General features: G+C 38.4%; 1 protein-coding gene across 1 annotated transcript in view; it reads left to right on the forward strand.

Moving 5' to 3' along the window:
• Positions 1-990: 990 nt before the first annotated feature.
• TBCA (tubulin folding cofactor A) overlaps positions 991-27,870 on the forward strand; it is a 92,392-nt gene continuing 65,512 nt past the window's right edge. The window contains exon 1 of the mRNA XM_043975543.1: positions 991-1,172. Within this exon, the coding sequence (XP_043831478.1) occupies positions 1,120-1,172 (53 nt within the window). The 5' untranslated portion in view covers positions 991-1,119. The remainder of the gene's footprint in view (positions 1,173-27,870) is intronic.

Here is a 27,870-nt window from a genome sequence, read left to right on the forward strand (position 1 = left end):
TTAGCACAATGCCTGGCACATAGTAGGTGCTTAATAAACGTTTCTGGAATTAAATATAGTTATAGTAATATCGTATATACTATATACTTTGATAAAATATATTATTATTTATATGGTATATACTATATACTTAATTATAGTTGATAAACTATACTATTATTTATATGGCATATACTATATAAAAGTATAGCTTATGAATACTCTATATATACATGTCATAGTATATACTATATTATATAGTAGTATATAAGCATATATTGCTTATGTGTACACATATGATGTATAAGACACACACATGACACACATGTATATAAATACATGCTATATGTACACGTGTATGTATATATATATAGGTATACTATGTAAATAAGATAAACTACAAATATACAATAAATATATGTATATACTATATTGTTTATGCTATATAAATACTAAAATATATAGTATACGATATAACTACATAGCACAGTTACTTATATATGTATATTTTCATATATGCTGTATATTCAAATATATAAGTATACAATAAATATATACTATATACGGTATATATACAATACAATGGAATACTATAGTACATAGTATAGCCTACTATATACTCTATCTAATATGTATAATATATTATAAATAAACATATAAACAATAGTAAATAGTTATTTATTAAGCATATGAAAAAGCATCTATTGACATTGGTCTCCGGGTATTGAAAATGTAAATCATCATTAAAAAAGTTTTCTAAGTTACTTAATTTATAAAGAGAATAAAAGCATCCCTTCCAACTCAATGCATCTGGAGAGAGGAGGAATGAGGGCTAAAGACACCCCAGCACTGGAAACACAAACGTCGGGGCTGCCCCACCCAGCGCAGGGCGGGGCCGGGCTGGCTGCTTCACCTGTTTCCGGGCTCCCATTGGTCAGACAGGGTGGGAAGGGAGGGAGGAAGCAGGGGGCCGTACGCAGAGAGCTATCTCGGGCCGCTGCCAAGCATGCGCATGCGCATGCGCATGCGCAAGAGGCCTCCCGCGGGGTAGCGGACATAACCGGTTTAGGTGTGCACGGTCTCCTTTCCGCAGTGAGTCCCGACTTTTCGTTCTCCTTCCGCTAGCGCTCAGTGGGGGCTATGGCTGATCCTCGCGTAAGGCAGATCAAGATCAAAACAGGCGTCGTGAAGCGGTAAGTGCCGACGTCTTCCTCCTTGTTTTCGTCACGGTTGGGACCGGCGTGACCCTGGGTGGGGCGGCCGGGCCAGAAGTCGGGCCCGATGGCCTGCACCCCAAGCCTCGGGACCCCTTACCTGCCAAACGTGAGCCGAGGGGCGGAGACGGGGGCCGAGGGGAGGGACGGAGGCTCGCGCCGCATCCCCCTCTCTGCCCCGCCCCTCCCGCGAGTGCCTGGTCTTAAGCTCCAGGCCCGGTTGGGGCCGACGGGCAGAGCGCGCTCCCTCGGACCGCCTCGTGGTTGGTAGCCCGGGAGGGGGACGCTCAGCCCCCTTCCTTGGAGACGAAGTCCTCGCGGCCTTCTGGCCCGGCACCCCGCTGCGGGGGCGGGGTTTTTCTGAAGCCTGAAGCACTTCCCTTCCGCCCACTGGGCGCTTTGGGGCCTGCAAATGCCTTCTGTTCTTGAACTTGGGAGAAAGTTCTGCCGAGGGGGTGTCTCCTCTTGGAATTTCAGGGGGCCTGCTAACTTTGGTTCGCCGGCGGCCTGAAAATGGGCCCCAGGGTTCGGAAGTCTAGGGAGTGTACAGCCCTAGGACGGAATTTATGCCCGCCTCCTGTTGCCACCCAGCCAGCATCCCTCTGCACTGGAGCCCCGAGGAGTTGGTTAACTTTCAGAGCGTCTCCTAAACTTGTTTTCCTTCTTTCGACTACCCTCCTACTCCCCAAATCTGCTTTTAGGTACACGTGTTCTGCCACGTTGTGCTGTGGGAAGGTTTTTTAAAATAGCTAAAAGAAAGTGAGTTTTGCTTTGGCATAGAGCTGTATTGGTAGAATCCTCTTGCATGGTTTCAAACTATTAAGATCATTATTTAATTGGGCACTTTAAGATAAAAGATAAACTAATATAAAAAAGGTGACTGGTTCTGAAGCACGATCTGTTAAATCACAATTTATTCCCCTTTATTGGCAAGAAAGGGAGATCATTGGGGCATATGCATTGCTACTTGTGGTACCAACCTTTTTCCAGCTCACTTCTTAGTATGAGAGCTTGTGCTGGCAAAAAAAGAGAGAAAATGCAATTCGTTCATTTAAATTGTAATTGCTGTCTTAACACACCTTTACATTGAAGTGTTCGAATACTTTCCTGTAATAGGTTCTTGATTAGTGTTTTCCACTTTGAGATGGAATTCTTGAGTTTACACAAATATTTAATTTTGTAATGATAAATTATTCGACTAGAGTTGCATATGATCTGTTGTTCTTCATCCTGAAGAAGACCAAAATGACATCACTATGCTGGGGTCATGGTACAGTGTGGTCCAACTTCGGCTGATCAGACCAATATGAGCTAGGAAGGCTCTATTACAGGTTGGACACAAGTAGACCATATGAACTTTGAGCCCTTGGAAGGCAAGATATCATATAAAACTGATTAATAAATTTTAGGAGTTGGTGCCTAACATGTATTTATATTGAAATTAAGAGCAGGGAGAAACTTTCTAGGCAAAAACTCTAAAATTTTTTTGAGTATAAGATACTCAGAAGTAATAATGCAGCCCTTTTATAGTAGTTTCAGTTAATCCATGAATCAACTTTTTAAGGAATACGCTAAGTACCATGCTAGGATGGTGGTACAGTGACAAAAAGTAAAATAGCTCCTACCTTGAAGGAGTTTGTGTTATGTTGTTGTTTAGTTGTGCCCAACTCTGTGTGACCCTGTGGACCATGCTGCCTGTGGGGTTTTCTTGGCAAAGATGCTGGAGTGATTTGCCATTTTCTTCTTTATTATGTTATGTTGGGGGAGGCAATTTGCATGTGTTTGTATAAGATAAATACGAAGTAGTAAACTTTTTCCCCCAGTGGAAGCTACTAGTAGCTGGGAGAAGGGCATCAGGAAAGGGTCCTGTGAAACATGTTGTGAAGGTGGTACTTGGGCAGAGTTGAAAGAAATTTAGAGATTTCTGAGAAGTGGAGGTGAGATGAGAGTACCTTCTAAGCATATGGGACAGGTTATGCAAACATTGTAAGGGTGTGTGGGGGAGGAAGTTAATGCACTTAAAATTCCATTGACATTTATTAAATGCCTACTGTGTCAGATTCCTGGGATACAGGGATGACATGAAATCATTCTCTGGCCTCACTGAGTTTATTTTGTTGACTTCCCTTCCATCCGGATCTGTAATTTTATCCCTGTGAAGAACTGATGTGATAAATCACTCCACCTATTTAGTGTAGGTTTATAAATTAAAAAGTGACTTTCAAATTTATCTTATATACAACCTGTTTGTACATAATTCTTTTTATGTTTCTTTGGCTCCTGGCATTTTTTTCTGCCTGTCCCCCATACTTGGAATGCTTTTCCTCTTCTGTTCCTACTGTTGACCTCCCTGCCTTCTTTTAAATTCTATAATCCCATATTCTACTGGAAGCCTTCTTTAATCCTTCTTTAATTCCAGTTTTTTCCCTCCTTTAATGATTTCTTATTTGTCCTGTATATAGTTTGCTTTATATATATTTCTTTGTCTGTTGTCTTCCCCATTAGATTGTGTTAGCAGGGACTAACTTTTGTCTCTTTTTGTATCCCCAGAGCTTAGCACAATGCCTGGCACATATTGACAGATATGCTTGCTTATAGTCAGATAGCTAGTATCTGTCAGAGGCAGTACTTGAACCCAGGTCTTTCAAACTTCAAGAAGATGCCTTTTGCATTTTCATGCTCTCTTTATATCTGGTAACTTTATGAGGGGCAGCTAGGTGGTACAGTGGATAGAGCACTAGCCCTGAAGTTGGGAGGACCTGAGTTAAAATCTCATCTCAGACACTTACTAGCTGTGTGACCCTGGGCAAGTCACTTAACCCCAGTTGCCTTAACCATCTGGGGCTATCTCCAGTTGTCCTGATGTATATCTTGCTACTAGACCCAGATGACTCTGGAGGAGAGAGCGAGGTTGGTGACTTTCAAAGCTTAAATCCAATTCACTGCAAGTCATGTCATTACCCTGATGTCAAGGTCCTCTTCCAGAATGAAGGACAAACAACAAACTTTATACAATAACTAATTAGTGACTAGCAAACTTAAAAATGTCTTTAAGATAATATTTTGAAATCAATATATGATTTCCTTTTTTACAGGACAAAAGTATTGAAGACTGTTTTTGAAGTATAGTAAAAGTGTTAACAAGGCTTTGACTCGTTTTTGGTGTTTGTAACTTCAAAACACTGATACTTGATGAAAAAAATTTGAGAGAAATGGTCAATTGTGTTGTGTTCATTGATAATGAACATTGAAAGTAATGGTATTTTCAAAGTTTTGTGACCTTGGATAAGTAGCTATCTCTTCAGTAATTTCTAACAACAATTTTTTTTTTTAAGTGAGGCACTTGGGGTTAAGTGACTTGCCCAGGGTCACACAGCTAGTAAGTGTTAAGTGTCTGAGGCCGGATTTGAACTCAGGTATTCCTGACTCCAGGGCCAGTGCTCGATCCACTGTGCCACCTAGCTACCCCTAACAAATTTTAATAAATTCCAGCATAGTTTTTGGTTACCTAGTATACTTGGTCTCATGACGCCATCATTGTAGAAACTATCTACATTGGATAAAGATATTTCTTCAACATATATCATGATTTGTAGTGCATTTTCCTTACTATACCATTTATATTTGAAGCTGCTATTTACTTATTACAATATAAGTGCAGAATATAGATCCATTGAACAACAAAATGGAGTTTAGTGCAAATAGCCTATCCATTTGCACATTTCATTGAATTTTCAGCCACCCAATTAGTTTTTCATGGTTTTATGGACTGCCTCCTGGTGGTTCATCTATTATATATTATCCTTGTTATATAATCTTCCCAGCTTTTTTTTCTTCTTTATAACACAGCCTATGTTTTGGGTGTCTTTTTTGTTCTGGTTGCACCAGTGTTATAAGGGGATTTTTGTCTTAACTATTGTGCTCATGAATTATTTCTTAAATTATAATTTAGGTTTGTACTATGTAGTGTTATCTAGCAAGTTAAGATTTTACAGTCTTGTGATATATGAACAATCAATCAGTCAATTAATAAACATTTATTAATGCTTACTATATGCCAGGGACTGCACCTTTAAGCACTGGGGATAGAAAAAGAGGCAAAAGACAGTGCCTGTCTTCAAGGAGCCTACAGTCCAATGGAAGAGACAACATTCAAACAAATACATACAAAGCAAGCTACATATAAGATAAATAGGAAATAATTAACAGAGAGAAGGCACTGGAATTAAGAAGTGTTGGGGAAGCTTTCCAGTAAAAGAAGTGGTTTTATAAAGGTGGGATTTAAAGGAATATTGGGAAGTCAGTAGGCAGAGCAGAAGAGGTAGGTAAGAAGAGTAACCCTAGGCTTTGGGGACAGACAGAGAAAATGACTGAAACAGAGAGATGGTGTGTTATGTTTGTGAAACAACCAGGCGGTCAGTGTCACTGGATTAAACAGTATGTGTGGGGAATAAAGTATAAGAAACCTGGAAAGGTGGGAGGGGGCTAGGTTATGAAGGAGCTTTGAGCACCAAAAAGAGTATGTTATTTTTGACCCTGGAAAGGATAAGGGAGTCACTGGAGTTTATTGAGTAGGTGAGTGGGGGTGGCATAGGTGGGAAGGGACATGATCAAAATCAATGCTATTTCTAGGGCTTTTGGCCTCAGGGTCAAGGGCTGTCTCCATCAGGGTTTGAAGGAAGTGGTGGTGGTCTACTTGGTGACTGTAGTTTGACTTGCCTTGAAGTTGCTGATTCCTGTCTTTCCCTCAAGCCTTTTTGACTGAAACCTTGTTGCTTCAGTCATTCTGGTGTGGCTGCTTTGTGGGTGGCGTTTGGTGATGATGACTGGTCCCACTATCAGCAGGGTTTTCTTCCTGGATTGACGGCAGTGGGTTTTGGGTTGGAAGCAGGGCTAGTGTTCTAAGGGTACTATCATTATAATTCCTGGCTCTTTTGATCTCTGAGGTATATGATATCATTCCTATTTTGCTGAGGAAGAAATTGAGGCTAAGTGAGGCTAAGGGACTTGCCTAAGAATACACTGCCAGTAAGTGTCTGAGGTGGGATTTGATCTCAGGTCTTCCTGACTCTGAAGTCCAGCACTTTCCACCAAGATGCCTCTGTTCTTGCTCAGCCAGGGTGACAAAAGGGAAACAAAAATACCTCTTAACCAAAATGAATATATACAAACACATGCATGGGCAGCAGGTTTTTTTTTACTTGTAACTTAGGAAATGCCAATATGTATTTTAATAGATATCTCTAATTTTTACTGTTAAGCAATTCTTAGATTTTCAAATGTAAGTCACCTCTCCCTTAAGAGCAAAGAAGCTGACAACGAATAAACATTCCCTCAGATGATTGTCTTTGAGAGTAGGAAGCCAACCACTCCCTAGCTGAGAGCAACTGAAAATTTAATATGAGAGAAAGAAAAAAAAATACAGTGCTTGGGACTGGAATATTAGGAGAGAGTATTATTTTGAGAGAAACGTAATACTCTGCGCCTGGAAGAAAAGCAGATTTAGTGAGGAAGATTTTCTCAGGTACTAGTTTTGTTATGTTGAATATAGGCCTCAAATTCTCTTCAAACTTGAGAATCTAAAGCCATATAGAACAAAATTCACATAGCTAAATCATATACTAAAATGTCTTGTATCTGTTAGATGGATTAGCAGGCTAAAATAAAGAAAGGATTTGGGTTCAGAGGATCACTTGTGTGGAAACCCATTTCATTTTTAAACATTTCAAATAGGGAATTTTCCCCTTGAAACACGCTTAAATATGCCTCTTTATAGCTTTTTACTTTTATCCTCTGAGACCAAGCAGAATAAGTCAAATCTTTCTTCTATAAGATAGTCCTTCATATACAAAGTTCTTCAGTGAGAGCTCTCATGTTTTCCTTGAACTAAAGATACCCATTACCTTTTACCAAAGTAAATTTAGCATTCTGGTCATTGTCCTCTGCAGGTGTTCCCAAATCAACAAATGTCTGCTCAGTGCAAAACACAATGTTAAATATTCAGGGAGATAAAGAGATGGAAGAAAATATGGTTAAGGCTCTTGTAGTATACTGGTCAATAAGATGGGTGTGGCTTACATAAATTCTTGGGTCCCTGTCCTAACTCCTACTCTTATTGTTGATATTGGGGATTACCCTCAAGTCTTCTTTTTGGTATGCTCTCTCTAATATGTATCTAATATCTAATATCTCTAACCATTTACAGTTACTGTATGAGCCTCCTGCCACTCACCCCCATCATTGATATGGAAATGTAATCATATTACCCTGTATTGGAGGCAAACTGTCCCCTATACCACCCTAGTCTCTGGGGAGAGTGGGCTCAAACTTAATCAGTTGCTACAAAGCAAATTTTAATTTTTTAAATTTTTTTCACAGGGCAATGAGGGTTATTAAGTGACTTGCCCAGGGTCACACAGCTAGTGTCAAGTGTATGAGGCCAGATTTGAACTCAGGTCCTCCTGAATCCAGGGCCAGTTCTTTATCCACTGCACCACCTAGCTTCCCCTACAAAGCATTTATGCCAACAAGTTCACTTTTGAATGTGGCATATCTGATGGATGAAACCTGTCTCTTGCTTGCTCTTATCCAGTGGTTTTCAATTCCAATTTCGTTTTCATTTTGAAGTTTATAGAATCTATGTGTAGTATTACTATCTAAATCTTTTTCTTCAGCAAGATTTGCTAATCTGATTACATAGTCACCTGAGAAAAAAGTGCAGTAGGATACAGAACTGAACCCAGGGAAGTTTGGGGCATAAAGAGGGCTGAAATCCTTGTTCTAGTCTAATTTCCTTATTTTATAGAATAGGAAATTGAGGCCTAGGGAGGTACAGCAATTTGCCCAATATCACACAGTTAATTAGTAGAAGAACAGGAATTATATAACTGTTCTCTCAATCCTTATGACTTTTGCTATGTTAGGAGGGCAACAGCAACCTCCAGAGTAGCAGACATTTTTTTTAAAAACTTGATAGTTTCACTGACCTCTTTCCTTATCAGACTTCATCCGGAGTGTTTGGTTCAATACTGGGAAACAAGGAGATGAGGAGAGCAGCTAGGATAGTGAAAGGCTTTCAGTCCACATCATATGAGCATCAATCAAAATGAACTGAACACAAGTCAGCTGAAGGAGAAAAGACTGGGGACATGAGAGCTTATTTCAAGTAGCTGGAAGACTTTCAAGTGGAGAGGGGATAAGATTGCTTTGGCCCTAGAGGATAGAACCAAGAACAAAGGGGGAAAGTTGCAAAGAGGCAAATTTAGTTTTGTTGTGAGAAAAAACTTCCTACTAGAGTTGTCTAAACTTGAAATGAGCCACCTAGACAAGCCATCAGGCTTCTGGTCCTTGGATGTCTTTAAGAAGTGACCAAATGACCCCTTGTTGAATATGTTATAACAGGGATTTCTTTTGTATATGGGATTGGACTAGGTGTCTACTGACATTCCTTCTGATTTTGAAGTTTTGTGATTTTCATTCTATGATTCCTCTGATTGTTACATGGATTTTTGTTCAGTTGTTTTAGTCATTTTCGACTCTTTGGGGTACCGTATGGGAATTTCTTGGCAAAGATACTGGAGTGATTTGCCTTTTCCTTCTCCAGTTCATTTTACAGAGGAGGAAACTGAGGCAAACAGAGTTAAACGACTTGCCCAGGGTCACACAGCTACTAAGTGTTTGAGGCTAGATTTGAACTCAGGAAGATGAGTCTTCCTGACTCCAGGCCCAGAACTCTTTCCACTGCACCACCTAGGTGGATATAGTTTTTCAAATACCATATAATCCAAAGTTAGTCCTTTTCAAAGATGATGATTTTTGAACTTCATAATACCTAAAAATTACCTCTGTTATTTTTTTTAACAAAAAATATTATAACAAGAGTTCCGCCCCCTCCCCCTCCCAGTTTCATCCATAGTAGTTTGTATGAAAATCAAATTGACTTGTGTTTCACCAGATGATTCCTGAAATACTTGGGTAATTTGGTTATAGATACATTATTTGGTCATATTATTATACCTGGAAATCTTGAATGAGTTTTGTGGTAATACATGCCTCTTGAAAAGCAGTGATCTGTTTCTGGCAGCTGCCTTCTGACCTGTTGGCATGAAAGTTTCCTTAGTTTGTTTTGTGGAAGTCATTTAACTCTGATATATTGTTATAGTTATTACAGCTTACTTCAAGGAGTCTGGGTAGCTTGTAGCTTCCCTTTTAGAACTATATACAGTTGCTCATGCTAAACTTTTTTTTTTTTTTTTGGTGGGGGCAATTGGGGTTAAGTGACTTGCCCAGGGTTACACCATACTAAACTTTTAAATAACAGTGCACAGCATTATTGTAAATTATAAATGGCCTTTTCCTTCTATAACTGTGTTAGCTAACACATTTTATATTTCTTTTATAAGCTATATAATAAGGAAAATTGTTGTATTGGAATGGAAAGATTTGGAATCAGGAAGACATGTTCAAATATTGGCTATGACTCTCACTGTCTGACCTAGGAAAAGTCACTCAGCTTTTTTGAGCCTCAGTTTCCTTGTCCCTAAGATGAGGACATTGGTCTAGATGATTTCTAAGTTCCCTTGCATGTTTAATATACGATCCTGTGATATAAAAGAATTTGCTTCAGGAGAGAAGAAAAATATAGGACTTATGCTAATCGTTGAATGCAGTTTTGAACAATCTACTCAGGTCTATATGTCGCTGAAGTAGGATTATTATTTTCTAAAAATAAATGGTTTACTAGTGGTCACTTTATGGTTATTAAAGTTTTATCTAAGAAAAAAACTGTGCCCATTCAGTTAACATAAAAGACTGCTTAATCACTTTTAAACCATATTATTTTACAGTAAAGTCAGCTGAAATGTTTTACTGGTGAATAAATGATTAAGGATAACTTTCTTAAATCTATCTTTACATAGCCATTTTCTATTGCCAGTGAACCAAAATTTAATGTGAACAAGGAGTGTTAGGACATGTGAAATAGCTCTGACATTGGCCCATAGTTTTCCTCTGATTAAATGAAAGTGACATCAGTAGATTAGAATGAGACTAAGACAATTCACACTGCAATTGTGTTAGTTTAACTTTAACAATCTTTTAACACTCTTGTTTAAATGTAGCTGACATACCATAATTACAAATCTACAAGCCTTGATTATAGAATTTTACATCATGAACCTATGGGGAAATTGTATTGATTTTTGTACAGCAACCCTTTCAGAAACCACCTTTCCCAAACTGTGGCATCTTCCCAAGTTTGTTTATACCTTTACCTCTGCTGTATAGCTAACGTTCTGAAGACACATAGCATATGTAGCATTTATTGTAGGTTTTTTCCCATCAGAAATACTAAAGTAACCATGTAAATGAAAAAAAGAACTTAATACAAATATGTACAGTTCCACATCATTAATCAAAGATGTACCACATTTCCAAAAATAATGGAAAACAACGATGACATGGTTTGATTTGATAATCTCTGAGGTCTCTTTGAACTCTTCATCAATGATCTGAAGTAATCAGTTATACAAGTAACTATTTTCTCTGTGTTTATTTATTCACTTGCCTCATACCCCCTTTTTTGAAGTCAGTTGTAAATGTGGTAGACAGCATCTTTTTGGAGTTGAGGACATGGCTCTGTGGTTTGTTCTCCTTGTCTTTGTCATCCTCTTTGCTGTGGGATGAAATAACCTTAAGGTGTCCATTTTCCACTTTAAAAAATTGGCTCAATGTTTTTGAAATTTTAGTAATTTATCTGCTTTCCCAAAATGGAGGGAGCAGTGTTAGCCTGAAGCAGAAGAATGATATCAACTTTTTATTAGCTTTTTGTCAGTAATTATTTGGTAGAAGAAAAAGCAGAGGAATAATTGCTGAGTTATAAATGATAGATAGGTATCTATTTGGTTGGCCTCAAAAGAGACAAGTGTCGCATTCATTTGTGAATGTGCATTACTTAGTATCTTAAAATTTTGGACATGGAAATGAAAACTTGTCTCTTTTTTGTATTTGTTATTGCATTTTCTGTTGGGACCATAGAATATCTAGAGGGGAATAATGTGAAATAATATTGGAAAGGTAGGATAAGACTAGGGAGATGAATATGTATTTAATTTGTTCTTATGAAATTTAAAGCACTTTGACATCTTTGTGAGTCTGAAAGGATATGTCTTCCAGTTAGGGGTTTTTTTTTCAAAGTTTTAATTAAATTGCTTTTATTTAATGCCTTTTTAAAGCATTATAGTAATTTTCCTATATTCTCTTCCCTTTTGTCCCAGGACTTACCCTTTTAACAAGTCAAACAAAACCAATCAATACAGTTACTATGATATGCCTGTCTGCCTTGTCTAGCTATCTGACTTCTGAATTAGGTGTTGTACATTGCACTTATTCAGAACTCAGTTGCTGTTTTTATTTACATTATTTTATATCTTGTTCTCTTGGCTCTGCTTACTTGGTATCAGCTTATATAAGTGTTTCTCTGAATTCTTCATTTTTTTAGTGCAATAAAACTGCATTATATTCATGTGCCATAAATTGTTCATTCAGTTCCCATTTTGTTTTCATTTTTTTGCTACCAGAAAAGTGCTGTCATGCATGTTGTGGTATGTGACCTCCTTGGGATTTATGCCTAGAATCAGGATTGTGGGATCAAAGGATATGAAGAGTTTAGTGACCTTTCTCGCATAATTCCAAAATGTTTTTGGAATGGTTGGACTAATTCATAATTCTATTCACAGTGACTTAATATCTTACTTCCTTATAGCCCCCCCCATTACTGATTATTCATATCTTTAACAATTTGGTGGGCAGGAAGTGAAAACTGAGTCATTTTAGTTTTCATTCCTCATGTTATTTGTGATATATAACATTTTCTTCTCTATTTACTGATAATTCTCAGTTTTCTTCATTTTGAAGACTGTTTCACATATATCTGTTGGGGAATGGCTCTTGGTCAGTAGGGGCTAAATGTTTTTGCATACTGAAAGCTAGGTGGTGCCATAGAATACTGCAGTTGCAGTTAGGAAGATCTGAGTTAGAATATTGCCTCAGACAGTTGTTAATGGTGTTACCTTGATCAAGTCACTTAACTTTGCTGTGCCTCAGTTTCCTCATCAGTTGATTAAGAATACTGGAATCAGCAATATTGTAAGACTATTTGCTGTGAATGACTTGGTTATTTTCAGCAATACAATGATCCAAGACAACTCTGGAGGTCTTAGGAAAAATGCAGTCCATCTACAGAGAGAAAACTGATGGTATCTGAATACAGATTGAAGCATATTTTTTTTGTTAGTTCCTTTATCTGAAGTTTTGTTTTTGTCTGTTTTCTTTCACAACCTTGATAATGTGGAAATGTTTTGCATGACTGCTTATGTATGGCTTATATTTAATTGCTTGAGTTCTGGGGTGGTGTGGGGAGGGAGGGGGGAAGAGAATTTGGAACATAAAGTTTTAAAAAATTGATGTAAAATTCGCATTTTACTTGTAATTTGGGAAAATAAAATTATAAATGTTGAAATATTGGATTCAAAATCTAAGGTCTTATGATAGCCAAAGTGTAAATAATGAATATGCTGAAAACTGACCTTAAATTTTTGTATGTAAACAGTCATTTTGAATTCCATTCAGTATAAATAAGTTGCCTTTTATCTGATTTATACAAAGAAAGGAATATAAGTGAATGGCTCAATTACTGAGGAAGGTCACCTTAATTTCTGTCCATCTGAACAAGCAGAAAAACTTCAATCTTTAAGGCTTATGAAAGAGGCTCCACCTTGCTTGCCAGGCTAGAGCTGAAATAGACTTCAAAAGACCAATGGAGTACCTATGCTAATGAGTGCTAATGGGTACTTAAACTGATGAAAGTGAGTCAGACAACAACATTAACCCCCTACTGTGCTGTTTTAAACCATTAATAGACATCAGCCTTTTAAAGAGATAGCTTTTGATAAATAGGTGAACTCATGGCTATTTCTCTGTGTGGCTTCCACAGCTTGTTGGGTTTCACTCAGTATCTGGATAATTGGAAACTGGTGTGGCTGCATTAAAAATTTGGATAATAACACCATATGATCATAGATTTGGAGCTAAAAGGGATATTAAAAGTCATCTAGGAGTCCATGAATTCCTAAAATAATAAAAATTAATTGTATTTGTTATTTTAATTGGTGTACAAAGATCATCTTGAGTGTCTTTTTTACCAGATTTCGTTAGAGTTCTTTGGAAGAATTAAATGTTGTTACATTCATTTTACGTCAACAGAATACTTCATTAAGTAAATTTGTTACAATTTGGGCTGCGATTTTAACTACTTGTTAGGGCTAACCAATGGTACTTTACATTTGAAATCATAATAGAAGTGGTAAGATATGATTTTATATCTATTTGTTATTATGTATTTTCCATCAGAAAACTTAATCTGTAAAAATTATGACCCTCTCAGACTTTAAATATGTTTTAGTTTAGATAGATCATAATTAGATCTTTATGCAAAATTTTAGGTTTGACTAGTAGTTAAATTTTCATTTCATGCATTGCTTTTATAAAAACTCAAAGGGTTAATAAACAGGTTTTCATATATTTTATGCTTTCACAGTAATTCTAAAATTAAAGCTCAATATAAGTTGATATGACTTTGAAGTTATTTACATTGAAGATGCTAATAGCATGTTGTAGAAAAATTAGGAAGAATGGTACAGATAGTAAGTTACACTAAACAATATATAAATTAATAGATTGACAATTTGTTGCTTTAATAATTTGTTGAAGTGGAGACTTGATATATCATAAGTACTGGAAGCCATGGAGTAGATAATGATTTTTTTCAGTGACCACAGGGAATTAATGGTGCTTTGACACATTAAGTTTCTATTTCCTATTCTTATTTAGAAATAATGGAAAAATACAGCACTGTTTGGAAAGAGATATCCATATTTAGTTTATGGATTCATTATCATGTCTTAAAGTTAACTGCTGAAAATCTGATTTGGGCATTTGATTATGCTCATTATTAAAGGGTAGTGAACAAGCATAAAGACATTAATATAGCACCTACAGGTATCCCTCACTTCACAGAGTAGTTGTTTTATGTAAGATGAACTCATAAATAAAATTCCATTTTTCCATAGCTTCTACATATAAAATTAGAAATAACAGGCCTAGATGGAGAAGAAGTTCAAGACCATCACTAAAGGATGCTAAATGTTTCATGATAGCAGCTATTGGCAGTTCTGAGAAACTATACTGCCTAGTAGTAGTTGTTTGTTTTTCTTTAGTGGTACTTTCCTACATCAGTGGTTCCCAGTCTGCTGAATCTCAGTCATATGAGGGAAAGGAATCTATGAATCCCACATGTCAACATAGTAGAGAACATTCATTAGCAATGAGTGGAAGGTGAAAGCAGGCAAGACACATTGGGAGTCTCAACTCATTCTTGAGACATTCAGACAACTTTTTGGCATTTTTGAAACTAAAAATTGGCTTATTCAAAGGTTTCTCCTCCGTCCACTTAGGAATTCAATTGCCTAGGTTCTGATGATGTAGAAGAGAGAAGGTGATAGGAAAGAGAGAAAGTGTCGGCTTGGAGAAGGCAGAGAAGTCTTTGATCTTTCTAGTCTTGAAGTAGGAATGGATTGTATCCTAGCTGTTATTATCAACCAAAATGAAGTAGTAGTATTAGTGGATTTAATTGATCAGATTGATCAGGAGGCATCCCAAAAGAATTACAAGACTCAGTGATTCAGTTTCCCAAGTTTTATTAAAATACTGTGAGGCCACAGGGAGAATACCATAGGAGAAAAGAAAATGTATCACAAATAGGGGGAAAAATAGTTATATTTATAGTGAGAAAAAGTAGGTTATCTCCTCATTATCTTAATCTCCTCCTTAAGGAGGTACATGGGAGGGCTGATCCTAATTTGGAATTCTTGGGGTCCTAAGATGACCCACAAGTTGGGTACCTTTTTCCTTGGAGGTTTGTTTTTTATTTTATTTTATTTAAATTTTTGTTTTGTTTTGTTTTGCAGGGCAATGGGAGTTAAGTGACTTGCCAAGGGTCACACAGATAGTGTCAAGTGTCTGAGGTCGGATCTGAACTCAGGTCCTTCTGAATCCAGGGCGGGTGCTTTATCCACTGAGCCACCTAGCTGTCCCCTGGAGGTGTGTTTTTGGGGTTTACATGTCATAAGGTGAACCTAAGGACACATTTGGCCTTCTCTGTGCATGTTCATAAAGACATACTTAAACTTGTCAGAGCCAGAGGGTCTCTTTCTTTATGGTATATCTTTACTTTAAGATCTGGTTTCTAGGTGTCCTGTCATCTAGGAATATTAATGGCTATTAATGGATAATGGTTCCTGGTTACCTTCCCTAAGTTTCTATTGATAGTATTGGTTGATAGGTACTGACCCTTTTGGTTACTGTAAGAACACAAACCTTAGTTTCTCTGTTAACCCTTTTAGCTACTATTGATAACTCAAGTCTTAGATTATCTGTTAACCCATTTTAGCTTCCTCCATCACTAGTAATGGTATTACTAGGTCAAAGAGTATGCATGGTTTTATAGCCCTTTGGCCATAGTTCCAAATTGCTCTACAGAATGTTTGAACCAGTTTGCAACTCTACCAACAGGGTAATATCTCACTTTCCTTACAGTGTTTGTCATTTTCCTCTGCTGTCCTATTATCCAATCCAATAGGTATGAAGTAGTACCCCAGAATTGTTTTGACTTGCATCTTTCTAATCAATAGTGAATTAGAGCATTTAAAAAAAATACAGCTATAGATAGCTTTGATTATTTCATCTGAAAACTCTTCATATCTTTTGATTATTTATCAATTGGGGAATGGCTCTTATTTTAATAAATTTGACTCAGTTCTGTGTTTCCCTGCCTCCCTTCAAACCAATTCACTTGCAAGTCAAGACATCACCCCTCCTGAGGTCATTGGTCCACTTGGAGAATGAAGGATCAACAACAACAACAACAACAACAATAGTTTTCCAGTGAATCTTTCTCTTCCCCCTCTCTGAGAGAGGTATCTTTTATAACACAATAAGAAAAAGAAGAAATAGTTCAGCAAACCAACATGTTGAAAGTCTTTCATTATATGAAGTAAAGCAAACCCATAGTCCTCTTGCACTGCAAAGAAGGGCATAAGGTTCCTTTTCAAATCTTTCTTTGGTGTTGAGCTTGGTCATTTTAATTTCAAAGCATTCCATTTCATTTGTCTTGCTCTATTTACATGGTTGTAGAATTTTCTGTATTTTTTTTTTCTTGTCTTAATTCAGCTTCTATTGGTTTGTATCTTTCCATTCTCTTTATTTTTTATATTTATTAATTCTTACATTTATGTATCCCACTTGTTTAGCCATTCCTCAGTAGAGGGGCATCTACTTTGTTTCTAGTTCTTTGCTACTATGTAACTCAATGTAACTTTGTATATAATTGACTTCCAGCATTGTCTTTTCCCATCTTTTCTTTTCTTTGCAAGATGTTTGGGTGTAAGATAAAACCTTGAGTTGTTTTGATTTGCATTTCTTTTGTTATTTGTGATTTGGAGCATTTTTTCATGGGGTTGGAGCTCATTTGATATCTGTTCCTATCCTTTGACCACTACCTATTTGTAAATGGTTTTTGGAATATTTTTGCTTTAATCACTCTGCTTCTAGTTTTGAAACATTTTAAGATAATAGATTCAGAGTTGTAAGGGACCTGAGAGGTAATTTATAGATTTTATAGATTAGGAAACTGAGGTCTGAGGAGCATTGCTTTTCCCGGTTATGTAGATAGTAAATAGTAGAGGCAAAATTTGAATCCATATTTTGGTTCTCCACTTCATGATGTTCCTTTTTAAAGTCCCCAAGAGCCTTTGCCTGTAATTTCAATGAGGACAAAAAGTAGAGGGAGTAGAAAGGGGATAAATTAGGAGGGAAACATTTGAAAGGAAAGAATTATGCTATCTTTTGGCTTTGAAATTAAATCTACATCAGATTAGCTTTTTATCTTTTCACTGGGTTGTTGTTAGGAAAGAACAAAGCTATGTAAGTGAATTGTTGATATTAGAATACTACAGAGTGATCAACGCTGCTATGGTGGTTTTCATTGCTTCTCTATTCTTTTCCTAAGTCACCTGGTAAATGAGCTAGAATGGAAAACCTTTGCTTTTATTCTTTATTTAAGACTATCCAAAAATCCTAGAATGCACGTTATACAGAAGATAGACTTGCTAGTATAAAATTAGATCTCCTTCAGTATGAACACATGCAACCATTCTCAGGCTAATGTTTCCATATTTGGAATTTAGAATTCTGTATTTTCCTTGGGTCTCTTTTGTAAACAGCCAATATAAACTTCGGGCAAAGAGTTTCCACAAATAGCAAGATTCTAATATACATGTTAGTAAACTCAAAAGGGAATTAATGACATTTAAGTGTCTTCAAAACTTTACGATGGAAAACAACAATAAAAAGCTCCATTAAATGTGAGTTGAGACAGGCATAAACATTGACAAACCAGTTAAATAGTGATAGATGATATTGGCTTTCCAGAGAGCTTAAGTTCTTCATGCCACTGCTCACCAAAGAGGTAGAAGTAATATTCTTAAGGTTGAGATATATAGCATTTTCCTGTTGGTAAGGTAAATTAAATGTTCAGAGGCTTTACTACTGCACCGGAGCAGATAATAAGGCAATTAGAACTGTTAAATTGATGAAACACTAGACTGGGATAAATTATGTCATAAATTACAATGAAACAAGAGATTTTACAGCAATTTTTGAGACCTCAAAGATGAAAGAAATATCAGTGGAGTGAAGGGAAATTGATAGTTCACCTAAAAGCTCTAGATTTATTGACCTGAAAATGTGACTTCTAAGCAATTTTTAGGGCTAGTCCCCAAATATAATCTATCATTCTTGTAAATAAGTGTGTGTGTGTGTGTGTGTGTGTGTGTGTGTGTTTATAGATGCATTAAAAAAACAAAAAACCTTCTCCAATGAAGGTACTTGCAGTAGTAGTAAAGTCAATTTTAAGTATTTCTTTTATCCTAGGCTCTTGGCACACAGGTGACTTTATATTAAGGCAACACGTGGAGATTCTGGTTTTGTCTGAGAGTGAGGCAGCTTGGCATAGTGAACAGAGAACTAGCCTTGAAATCTGGAAGGACCTGAGATCAAAACCAGCCTCTATCAGTACTAAGTCACCATAGAGAAGTCCTTTCTCAGTGCCCTAGGCAATGTGTAAGACTAAAATTTACGGAAAAGTTGTTGAGCTACATCTATGAAGGAAATTTTCCTTCCCTGATAAAATAATAGATCACAAATTTGACCGATAAAACAAAAAATCTTGGCTTCTGCCTTTTAAATAATAATAACAGATTTAAATATTCCTTTAATTTTTTTTTTAGAAAAATAAGTTTTACTGATGCTTTAAAAAAAATCACAATCATTTCTGGATATACTCCAAATGCACCCCCCCTCCCAATCGAACCCTTTCTTGTATTAAAGAAAAATAGTTTAATTAAAAGAATATGCTAACATCTGCCAATGATAGCATTCTTTCTTTATAGTTCTCTACTTTCCTGTTGAGAACATCAAATATGTTTCATTCTATGTTCTTTGGCAACATTATTGGTTTTTCAATTATTCAGAGTTGTGGTAAAAAAAAAATGAAAGTTTTTTAACAGTCGGTCAGGATAACTGAAAGACGCCAGTTTTTTAAGGACCACCCTTTCAGGGAGGAGACCAACGGCATGAGCTACGCACGCCAGTCCACCTGCTGCCCACGTCAGACTGCCTGCTACGCACTCGACTTCCGGGGTGCGAGCTTAAAAGGCAAGGAGAGAATGCAAGTGGGTGCTTTTTTCCTGCTCTGCTGGTCTCCTGACTGCGCTGTACAGACAGACGCTGACTGGAGTTTGACTGGGCCTGCTCGAGGTTAGCAGCAGCACGCGCTTGACTCGGTATTTCTCTCCCCAAAGGTGGCCTTGGGCTTTTGGTGAGTTTTATACGGAATATAGACTAAGCTTAGATTTAAGACGATTTGTATTGTATTTCTACTTTCCTATCCCTCTAATCAACATCACCTGGTAACTACCATACAATAAAAGCTCTAACTAGAAAACCAGAAGCTTCTTCCATTTACTAGTCTGGGAGATAAATTAAGGGAAAGGTTAAAGAGGGGAGATTTATGATCTAATATCCAATTTTAGATCTCACAGAGTTCTGCATATATTTAGTTATTTAAAAAAAACTTTTATTGTTGAAGTTATTGGGCATTTTGTTATTCTGGTTCTCCATATTTCACTGCATCATTTCATATAGATCTTCCCATTTTCTCCTGAATTCCTCATATAGGTCATCCTATATTCATATGCCACGTTCCCTAATTTAATAAGCACCTAATTTGTTTCTGACTTTTTGCTACTGTAAAAGGTGCGACTGAATATTTTGGTTTATCTTGGACTTTCCTGTTTTGAAGGCCTGTGAGACATTGCCTTTCTCTGTGGACAGCTAGAAAAAAATCAATAATTTTTCATTCAATAATGGAAAATGGAATAGCTACTTCTAAACAACTTTGAGTCATACTTAGAATCTAAGGAACAGACATTCTATGATGATTAACTGGAGTCTTTTTTTTTTTTTGGGCAGAGCAATGGGGGTTAAGTGACTTGCCCAGGGTCACACAGCTAGTAAGTGTCAAGTGATTTGAACTCATGTACTCCTGAATCCACGGCCTGTGCTTTATCTACTGCACCACCTAGCTGCCCCCAACTGGGGTCTTTTTAACCTTTTTTTCAGGGTTGGGTAAGAGTAATATTTTGTGCCTTTGATAACGTTCTGTTTTTGTTTTTGTTTTTCCTGTCCCTGTGATCTTTATGAGAAGCAGAATGGTGTGGATAAAGTGCAGGTCTTGGAATCAGGAATACTCAGATTGAAGTCTGATGTTTACTAGTTGTTTAATCACTTGACAAGTTACTTAAGCTCTCAGTGTCCCAAGGAAACTCTAAAACTATTAGCAGAATGGATGCAGAAGTTGCTGATCTTTACTGATAGGGAGGGAGCTTCTCCACAAGGATTTCCCTATTTCAGGAATCAGATTTGCATGACATCATCATCACCATCATTATCATAGACATGATGCCTTCCATTTATGGATATATCACATACTCACTCTGTTAACCAGGAGCCTTCCTGATTGGCTCAGGTTGATTTTGGGATTGCTACCTAAACAAACAAAAAATTCTCTTGTTTGGTGCCCTCTTAGGCTAATCCCAAATCCCAAAGGAGTAAGGGAATGGATGAACAGGAATAGGAAGGGAAAATATATTTAGGAACAAGACTCTCTGGGGCTCTGAGGTGTGATTTGCTGATTGGAGCATACCCTAAATAAGAGAGAGTGTAGGAAGCTTGGGAATTATTTCATCTTTGCTATGTAGAATTTTTTTACATAGGCTTAAGAAATCCCCAAATTTCATATTGATATTTCTGTAAGCATTCTTCCTTTTGTAAGTAAATATCCTAGGATGTATACTTTGGTTTGGAGTATGTGCTAACCATATCAGTGATTTCAAGGATATATTCATTAACATATCCAACATTTAACAGCAATATTTAATGTTAGTTTATTAACATAGCCACATCATCTCAAAGTTATCAGCAACATTCGGTGTTCTATTAGTCTTATTTTGGATTCCTGGAAGCTTATCTGAGGCTTACATATCATGACAGCAGGACCAAAAGGGTGCTGACATCAAGGCCTAGCTGGCTTCCCCTGATTTAGCATATAGTTTCAGGATATGATTTTTATATGATACAGGGCTATTTATAAACTTACTATATTAACTAGAAAGGAGGATTTTTTAAGGTGACCTGTTCCCACTGACTCTCTTCCTTTCTCCCCTGACCCCCTTCTTTGTTTCTCTTTTTCCTTTAGGATTTTATTTGTTCCTCTCTCATGCTTTTATCTACATTTGCTGTTTCTTTTTCCTCTTTTTTCCTGTCAGTCACCTGAATTTCCCCTTCTCCCCTTTAGCTAGTCCCATTCACTAGTTTTGTATTTCCTTTTTTGCCCCCTTTCAAAATTGGGTGCTTTCCATTATTCATCTTCTGTTTACCCCTATTCTCTGATTTATGACCCCTATAATTATTTGACTGTCTATACGATTAAAACTTTCAAGCTATCTATTACTAGGCTCTGCCCTCTAGATGCATTCCACTATTGCCTTGTAGGATTTGCTTACCCCCCAAGGATTCCCTTTTTCCATTGTGCCTCTCTCTCAACACAATGCCAGCTATTGCAAATGTCAGAGAGGATTGGGGAGGGGGGGCAGGACAATGAGGGTTAAGTGACTTGCCCAGGGTCACACAGCTAGTAAATGTCAAATGTCTGAGGATGGATTTGAATTCAGGTCCTCCTGAATCCAGGGCTGGTGCTTTATCCACTGCACCACCTAGCTGCCCCCTGTTAGAGAGGATATTGCCCCACCATATGGCCTTTCCAAATTCTCCACTAATCTTTGCCCTTTCTTGTTAACTCCCCACAACTCCCATATTTTCCTGGAAATCTCCTTCATGTATGCATGCTCTCCCAAACTCTTGTGGGAGGAGCTCCAACTGGGTTTGGGAGGGCTAACTCACCCAAAGAATTGGAAGCTTATAGCAAATCTTGTAAAATAGAGAGGTTTATTAGGAGAGAGGAATACATAGTTGGGAGGCAGAGTTTAGATGGAGACTGTCTCCTCTAGTGGAAAGAGAGTTGATCTTAAGTACATTTACAGACAAAGAAGGCTATGTGCCAAATGAGGAGATTCCAAAATAACTGGGGAGGGGTGCCTGGGGATTGAGTAATGGACTGTCAATAAGATATGCAGCACACATCCTGCTGATGTGCAAGGAATCCTTATCTTGAAGTATGGAACTTGCATATCATCTTTGCAGAGCTTGGTATGCTTATGGGTGTTTATACCATAGATAGAACTGTCTCTTAATGTACCAGGGTCAGTATCAGGATACACCACATTCCTGACGTAGGAGACAGAACTGTTTTTTACTTCTGGATTCTTTGGTCTAAATTTCTAAAGTTTAAGGATGAGGAGGTTAGGTCTCTAAGTGTTTTGGGGTCCCATGTCCCACTATAAAACCTCCATGTATGAGTTGTCTCCAGGGGTTCTACCTCCCACCTCCCAGAAAAAACAGACTTTTCAGGTACCAGATCCCCCAGGCTTCATCCAGTGTAAGATTCTTAGCTCCCTTCACTTATAAAAGCATTCATCTGTGGACCCCCCTCCCACTTCCTCCTTCCTTTCAGTCTTTCCCACCTCCTTCCCCCCATAGGCTTTTCTTTTCTGAGACCAGAGAGGTCACCATTCCCTCATTGCTAGCCCTTGATTTGACCCTTTATCATCACTAACTCCTCTCTATTCTCCCCACTTTGTAATGTACTCCCCACAAAAAAGGACACATCTGCAGGCAGGGGGCTGGATGTCCAGGTTCTGTCCATATTGCTTCCTGTCTGTCTCTTCACTGTTATTACCTTTATTACAGTTCCACCTTCACCTCCGACTCAATATTTAGAAAGAAGTCTCTTAACTGTTCTCTCTTTGCAGTCATTCACTCCTCTTGCATTTCTGTTGTTTGGGGTATTTGAGAAGCAAATAATCTTCTTCACTGTAGGATGAGTCATCCTGGGCTGCATCCTGGGCTCCAATGTGCTTGGGGACACATTCTATTCCTTTCTTTTTCCTGTACTCGTGGAATAGTCTTTCCTCTGTATTTGAGGGTCTTTCTCCTGATGGCTTATGAAACTTGTTTTTCCTAAATTGAAGGGAGACCAATATATTGAGAATTCAAATACACAAAAATGAAAGACAACCTAGAAGAAATGAAGCAAAAATATTAAAATATGTTCACTATGCAAGCAAAACATGCAAAACTTGAAGACAGAATGCATAGACAACTTAAGGATCATAGATCTCCCAAAAGAGCATGACAGGACAAAAAAAAATCTTAATACCATAATGGAAGAAATAATAGAGGAGAACCGCTTAGACTTATAAACACAGAAAATGAAATCCCAAATGAAAAAATTCAGATCACCTCCAGTAAAACAACAACACTCCAAGACTACAAATTCCAAGACCAGTAAGAGTTTTGAGAGAAATAATTATTAATAATCAATATCTTAGGGGACCAAGTGATTTCCCCTCCCACACTCAAGGTCTGAGGTTTCCCTGAAAGTAACATTCATCTGGGTCAAACCAGACCTAAGCTCATGAAGGAGTATGGGTGGAGACAGAAGCTTTTGTTTAGATAGCCCAAGGACACTTACTGATTAGATTAAACTCCTTCTAGATGAAAAAATTTTGGGTCCAGGTGTCTTATATTCTTTGATGCCATCCCTGGACTTCATTTAATATAACCATCTCCAAATTATGTCAACCAGTTAGATTTGAATAATGCTAACCAATTAGATTTGTTTGCTATGTGATGGACATCTTACACAGGTATTATGAACTGAGATCTGACCACAAGGAGCGGTCTTTGGTCTGAGAGAGATGGCCATAGACCTCATTTTACTAATATCCTGCTGGCCATATTAATAAAATGATTAAATTGCCCAGATAACATGTCTCTCATTATTTTTAATCATCACAGTCTTCTTTCTAAATATATATATGGAATCAGGCATGAAGGTTGAAATCTAGGGAAGGTAACATTAAAGAGGTAGACAAGGGGCATTATGGATAGAACCTGGCCATATCCTGCCTACAGGTGAGTGCTTCTTTTGTGGGCCAGCATTACTAAGTGGGAGGGGGTGGATGGAGAGCAGTGAGTGATGATCCAGTGTCAAATCAAGGGCTAGCAATGAGGGGAAGGTTACCTCTATGTTCTCAGAAGTTCTCTGGTGCTTCTGGGATACACACAGGCCCTTGCTAATATAGCATGGGGTTCCCTTTCACTTCCTCACACCACATTGCAAAGAATACACCCTGCTGCCCAAAGGAAGAGCAGGGTGCCTGGGAGCCATCTGCCCACAGACCAGAGGCACCTAAAATCTTCCCTGTATGAGCCCTACCACAGGGAGGTATTGCAGGAAGGCAGTGGCAAGGGGGAGAGCCTGCTGGACATATCAGGTGATGGGGGACTGCTACCATATCAGAGTTGATTTTAGGAGTAGGGCTTAGTTCACTTGATGGGAGGAGGAAATGTCACTCCCCCACAGCTGGAGAAGCCAATCAGCAATCAAGGTCATCATTGCCTGTGCCACAGCCCTCCCTTGCAGGACCAGGGTCATCACATTGATCAAGGGAAACCCCAGTGACACAGGGGCAGCCCAATGCCCAACACCACAGCTTGGGCAAATGGGCAGAGTCCAGAGCAGAACTCTAGCCAAGGAACACAGACAGGACACATCAGCTACACCAGTAAGGAGAGAGAAGCCAGTGGCAACTTAGAGCTACTGTGAGTGAGCATGAGACTCAACATCCTTGAAAAGACGAGGATCAGAGCAGGAGAGTTAACAGAGCAAGACAAAAAGGGTTGCCAGGCAGCATACAACAGCCTATAGTATTCTCTGGATGCCACTTCTAGCCAGAGCACTATGAAGCACTTAGAGCTTCATTAGACATTGAAGATGCCAAGGTAATCCACTGCATCTTGAGCCATCTCCAGTCACCTTGACTTTTGTCTTGCCACTAGACTTCAGTGACTCTAGAAGACAGTGAGGCTGTTGACTCAGCTTAACTCTGCCTCATTTAAGTCTAGTTTATACATGAGTCAAAGGATATCACCCATACCATTTTACCATTTTTTATCTATCCCAGAGTCCTGTGGGAACAGGTTAGTGATGAAGCAATAGGTGTGGATACACTGGCAGCTGTAGTCACAACTCTGTATCCAGGCAGCCTAGACCTTAGGGTTGTCTTCTCACTGGACTGAAGCAGCAGTGGGATTCATCAGTAGCCTTTTTGGGGGGGGGGGGCAGTGAGGGTTAAGTGACTTGCCCAGGGTCATACAGCTAGTAAGTGTCAAGTATCTGAGGCTAGATTTGAACTCAGGTCCTCCTGAATTCAAGGCTAGTGCTTTATCCAATGCACCACCTAGCTGCCCATCTGAGTAGCCTTTTTTAAGGACGGCACAGCTCACTTCTTGGTGTGAAGAAGGGGTTAGAAAAGATGTCCTACAAATTGTCCTGCTTCACCCAGACCTGGCCTCCTTGCTGTAGCAGGCAGGGATCCCATCCTGTCGTTGAAACACAAAAAAGAGTGCAAATACTTTTACAAAGATGATTCCACTCACCATCAGTCCATGGAACATGTGGACAACATGAAATCCAGACCTGAAGGAGGACCAGCTCTTGTTGTGAAAGAACTCAGAGGAAATTGCATCCAAATAGCAGAAATAAGTCTGGCAAATAGAGGACAGCTTACCAGAGTTGTTGATGGATACATGTTTTTTCTGGAGTGGCTGGAGTGATGGGGAGTGCTATGAAGCTGGTCAAAAACTAATCTAGTCAACAAGCTGGCATGCCTCTCAAAGTGGATAAACGACAGACTCGTGACAATGTGATTGCCCCTTGTAGGAAAGCACCATTCCACCATCATCAGTGTGGATGCTCCCACTGTCATGAGTCTTGAAGAGATCAAAGAAAAATTTTACGAAGACCTGGAGACCCTCATCATCGCTGTGCTGAAAGAGGACAAGCTTATAATTTGGGGTGACTTTAATGCCAGAGTAGCCACAGACTGTTAGACATGGCAGGGAGTCCTTGGGTGGAACACAGTCAGAAACATCAACAGCAGTGGTCACTTACTGCTGAAGACTTGTGTGTCTCATGATTTTCTCATCACCAATGCTGTCTTCCATTTACTTAAATGCAATAAAACTGTGGATACAACCTTGCAGTAAGGAGAAGAGATAGACAGGATATGAGAATGACAAACACAGTGTGTGACACAGAGTAATTGGCTGATCTTAGACTTAACCTGTCTAAACTAAAAGTTCATATTTAACAAAAGCAGCAGCCACAAGGCAGGACAACTACCAGAAAACTTAATGTCAACAGATTAGAACATTTCTCCCAGCTGGAATGGTTCATTATTTAACTTGGAAGGAAAGCTGAACCAACACATGTTTGGCAGCATTGGAGCAGAAAGGGAGTGGACAGTTTTCAGAGATTTGGTGTATGGCATTGCATTTACTCATCTGGGCCAGAACACTTGTAAACATCAAGATTGGTTTGACAAAAATGGGGAAATTTAGAAGCTGCTAAATGAAAAATGAGAACTTCATAGGGTTTACTAGCATGATAGTTCATCCATGTGTAAGAAGGTAGTGTTTAACTCCATCAAAAGTAAAATGTAGGTGAAGCTTAGTGAGATGAGGGCTCTTGGCTAAGCAAGAAGGCAGATGAAATTCAGTTTTACACCAATAGTAACAATCCAAAGTGTTTTTATGATGTCCTGAAGGCTGTTTATGGGTCAAAGACCTATGGTGCATCTTAACTGCTCAGTACTGATGGAACCATACTGATTAGTGATAAGAACATGATCCTGAAAAGACGGTCTGAATCTCAGTAGACTGTCACCAGTCATGCTGAAGTCATTCATGATGTACCTCAGGTTGAAGTCAATCCCTCTTTGGCCAAATTTCCAACTGAAAAAGAGGTTTTGGGTGCCGTTAGGCTTCCCTCATGTAGCAAAGCAACAGGTGCTGATTCTGTTCCAGGTGAGGGTTACAAGACCATCATTGCTTATACAAAATATGACTGAAATCTTCTGGGTTTTATGGCAAGAGGAGGTTATTCCCCAGGAGTTCAAGGATGCTTCCATTGTCCATCTCTATAAAGGAAAGGGAACTAGGTCATCCTATGATAATAAAAAAGGAGGAGGCAATTTCTCTCTCAGTCATTGTTGGAAAGATTCCTCCTTAATGGGCTGATCCTTCTTTGAGAGACTCATCTACTTGAGAGCCAGTGTGGCTTCAGAAAGGGCCAAGGAACTGGTGTTTGCTGCTCAGCAACTCCAGGAGAAATGCCAGGAACAAAACAGAGGTTTGTATACAACATTTGTCAATCTGACCAAGGCATTTGATACTATTAGTTGTGAGAGCTTGAGGAAAATTATGTCAAAATTTGGTTTCCTGGAGAAGTTTATCAATATGGACATTAATTTCATGACAGCATGCTGGCCCAGGTTTTGGATGGTGGACAATGCTCTTCTGCTTTCCCACTCACCAGTGGAGTAAAGCAGGGCTGTGTGCTTGTTTCCATGCTTTTTAGCATGATGTTTTCAACAATGTTGTCATATGCCTTCAATGAGGATGAAATGGCATTAAGGTCAGATGCTACACTGATAGTAAATAATTTGACTTGAAAGGCTACAAGCCCAGGCTAAAGTGGAGGGACAGTTGGTATGTGGCTTTTTGTTCACAGATGAATGTGCATTCAATGTAGCCTTTGAGGCTGAGATGCAACAAAGTATGGATTGATTCTCTGCTGCTTGTGTTAATTTTGGCTTAACAATTCCAACCAAGATAACATAGGTTCTCTACCAGCCAGCACTATACCATCCATATATGGAACCATTAGTTAGAACAAAAGGAGAAATTTTGAATGCTGTGGGTAAATTTACTTACCTGGGCAGTATACTTTCCAGGGAGGTACACATAGATAGGGCAGCTA

Source organism: Dromiciops gliroides, chromosome 1 (assembly GCF_019393635.1).
Source record: "Dromiciops gliroides isolate mDroGli1 chromosome 1, mDroGli1.pri, whole genome shotgun sequence".
NCBI classification, from domain to species: domain Eukaryota; kingdom Metazoa; phylum Chordata; class Mammalia; order Microbiotheria; family Microbiotheriidae; genus Dromiciops; species Dromiciops gliroides.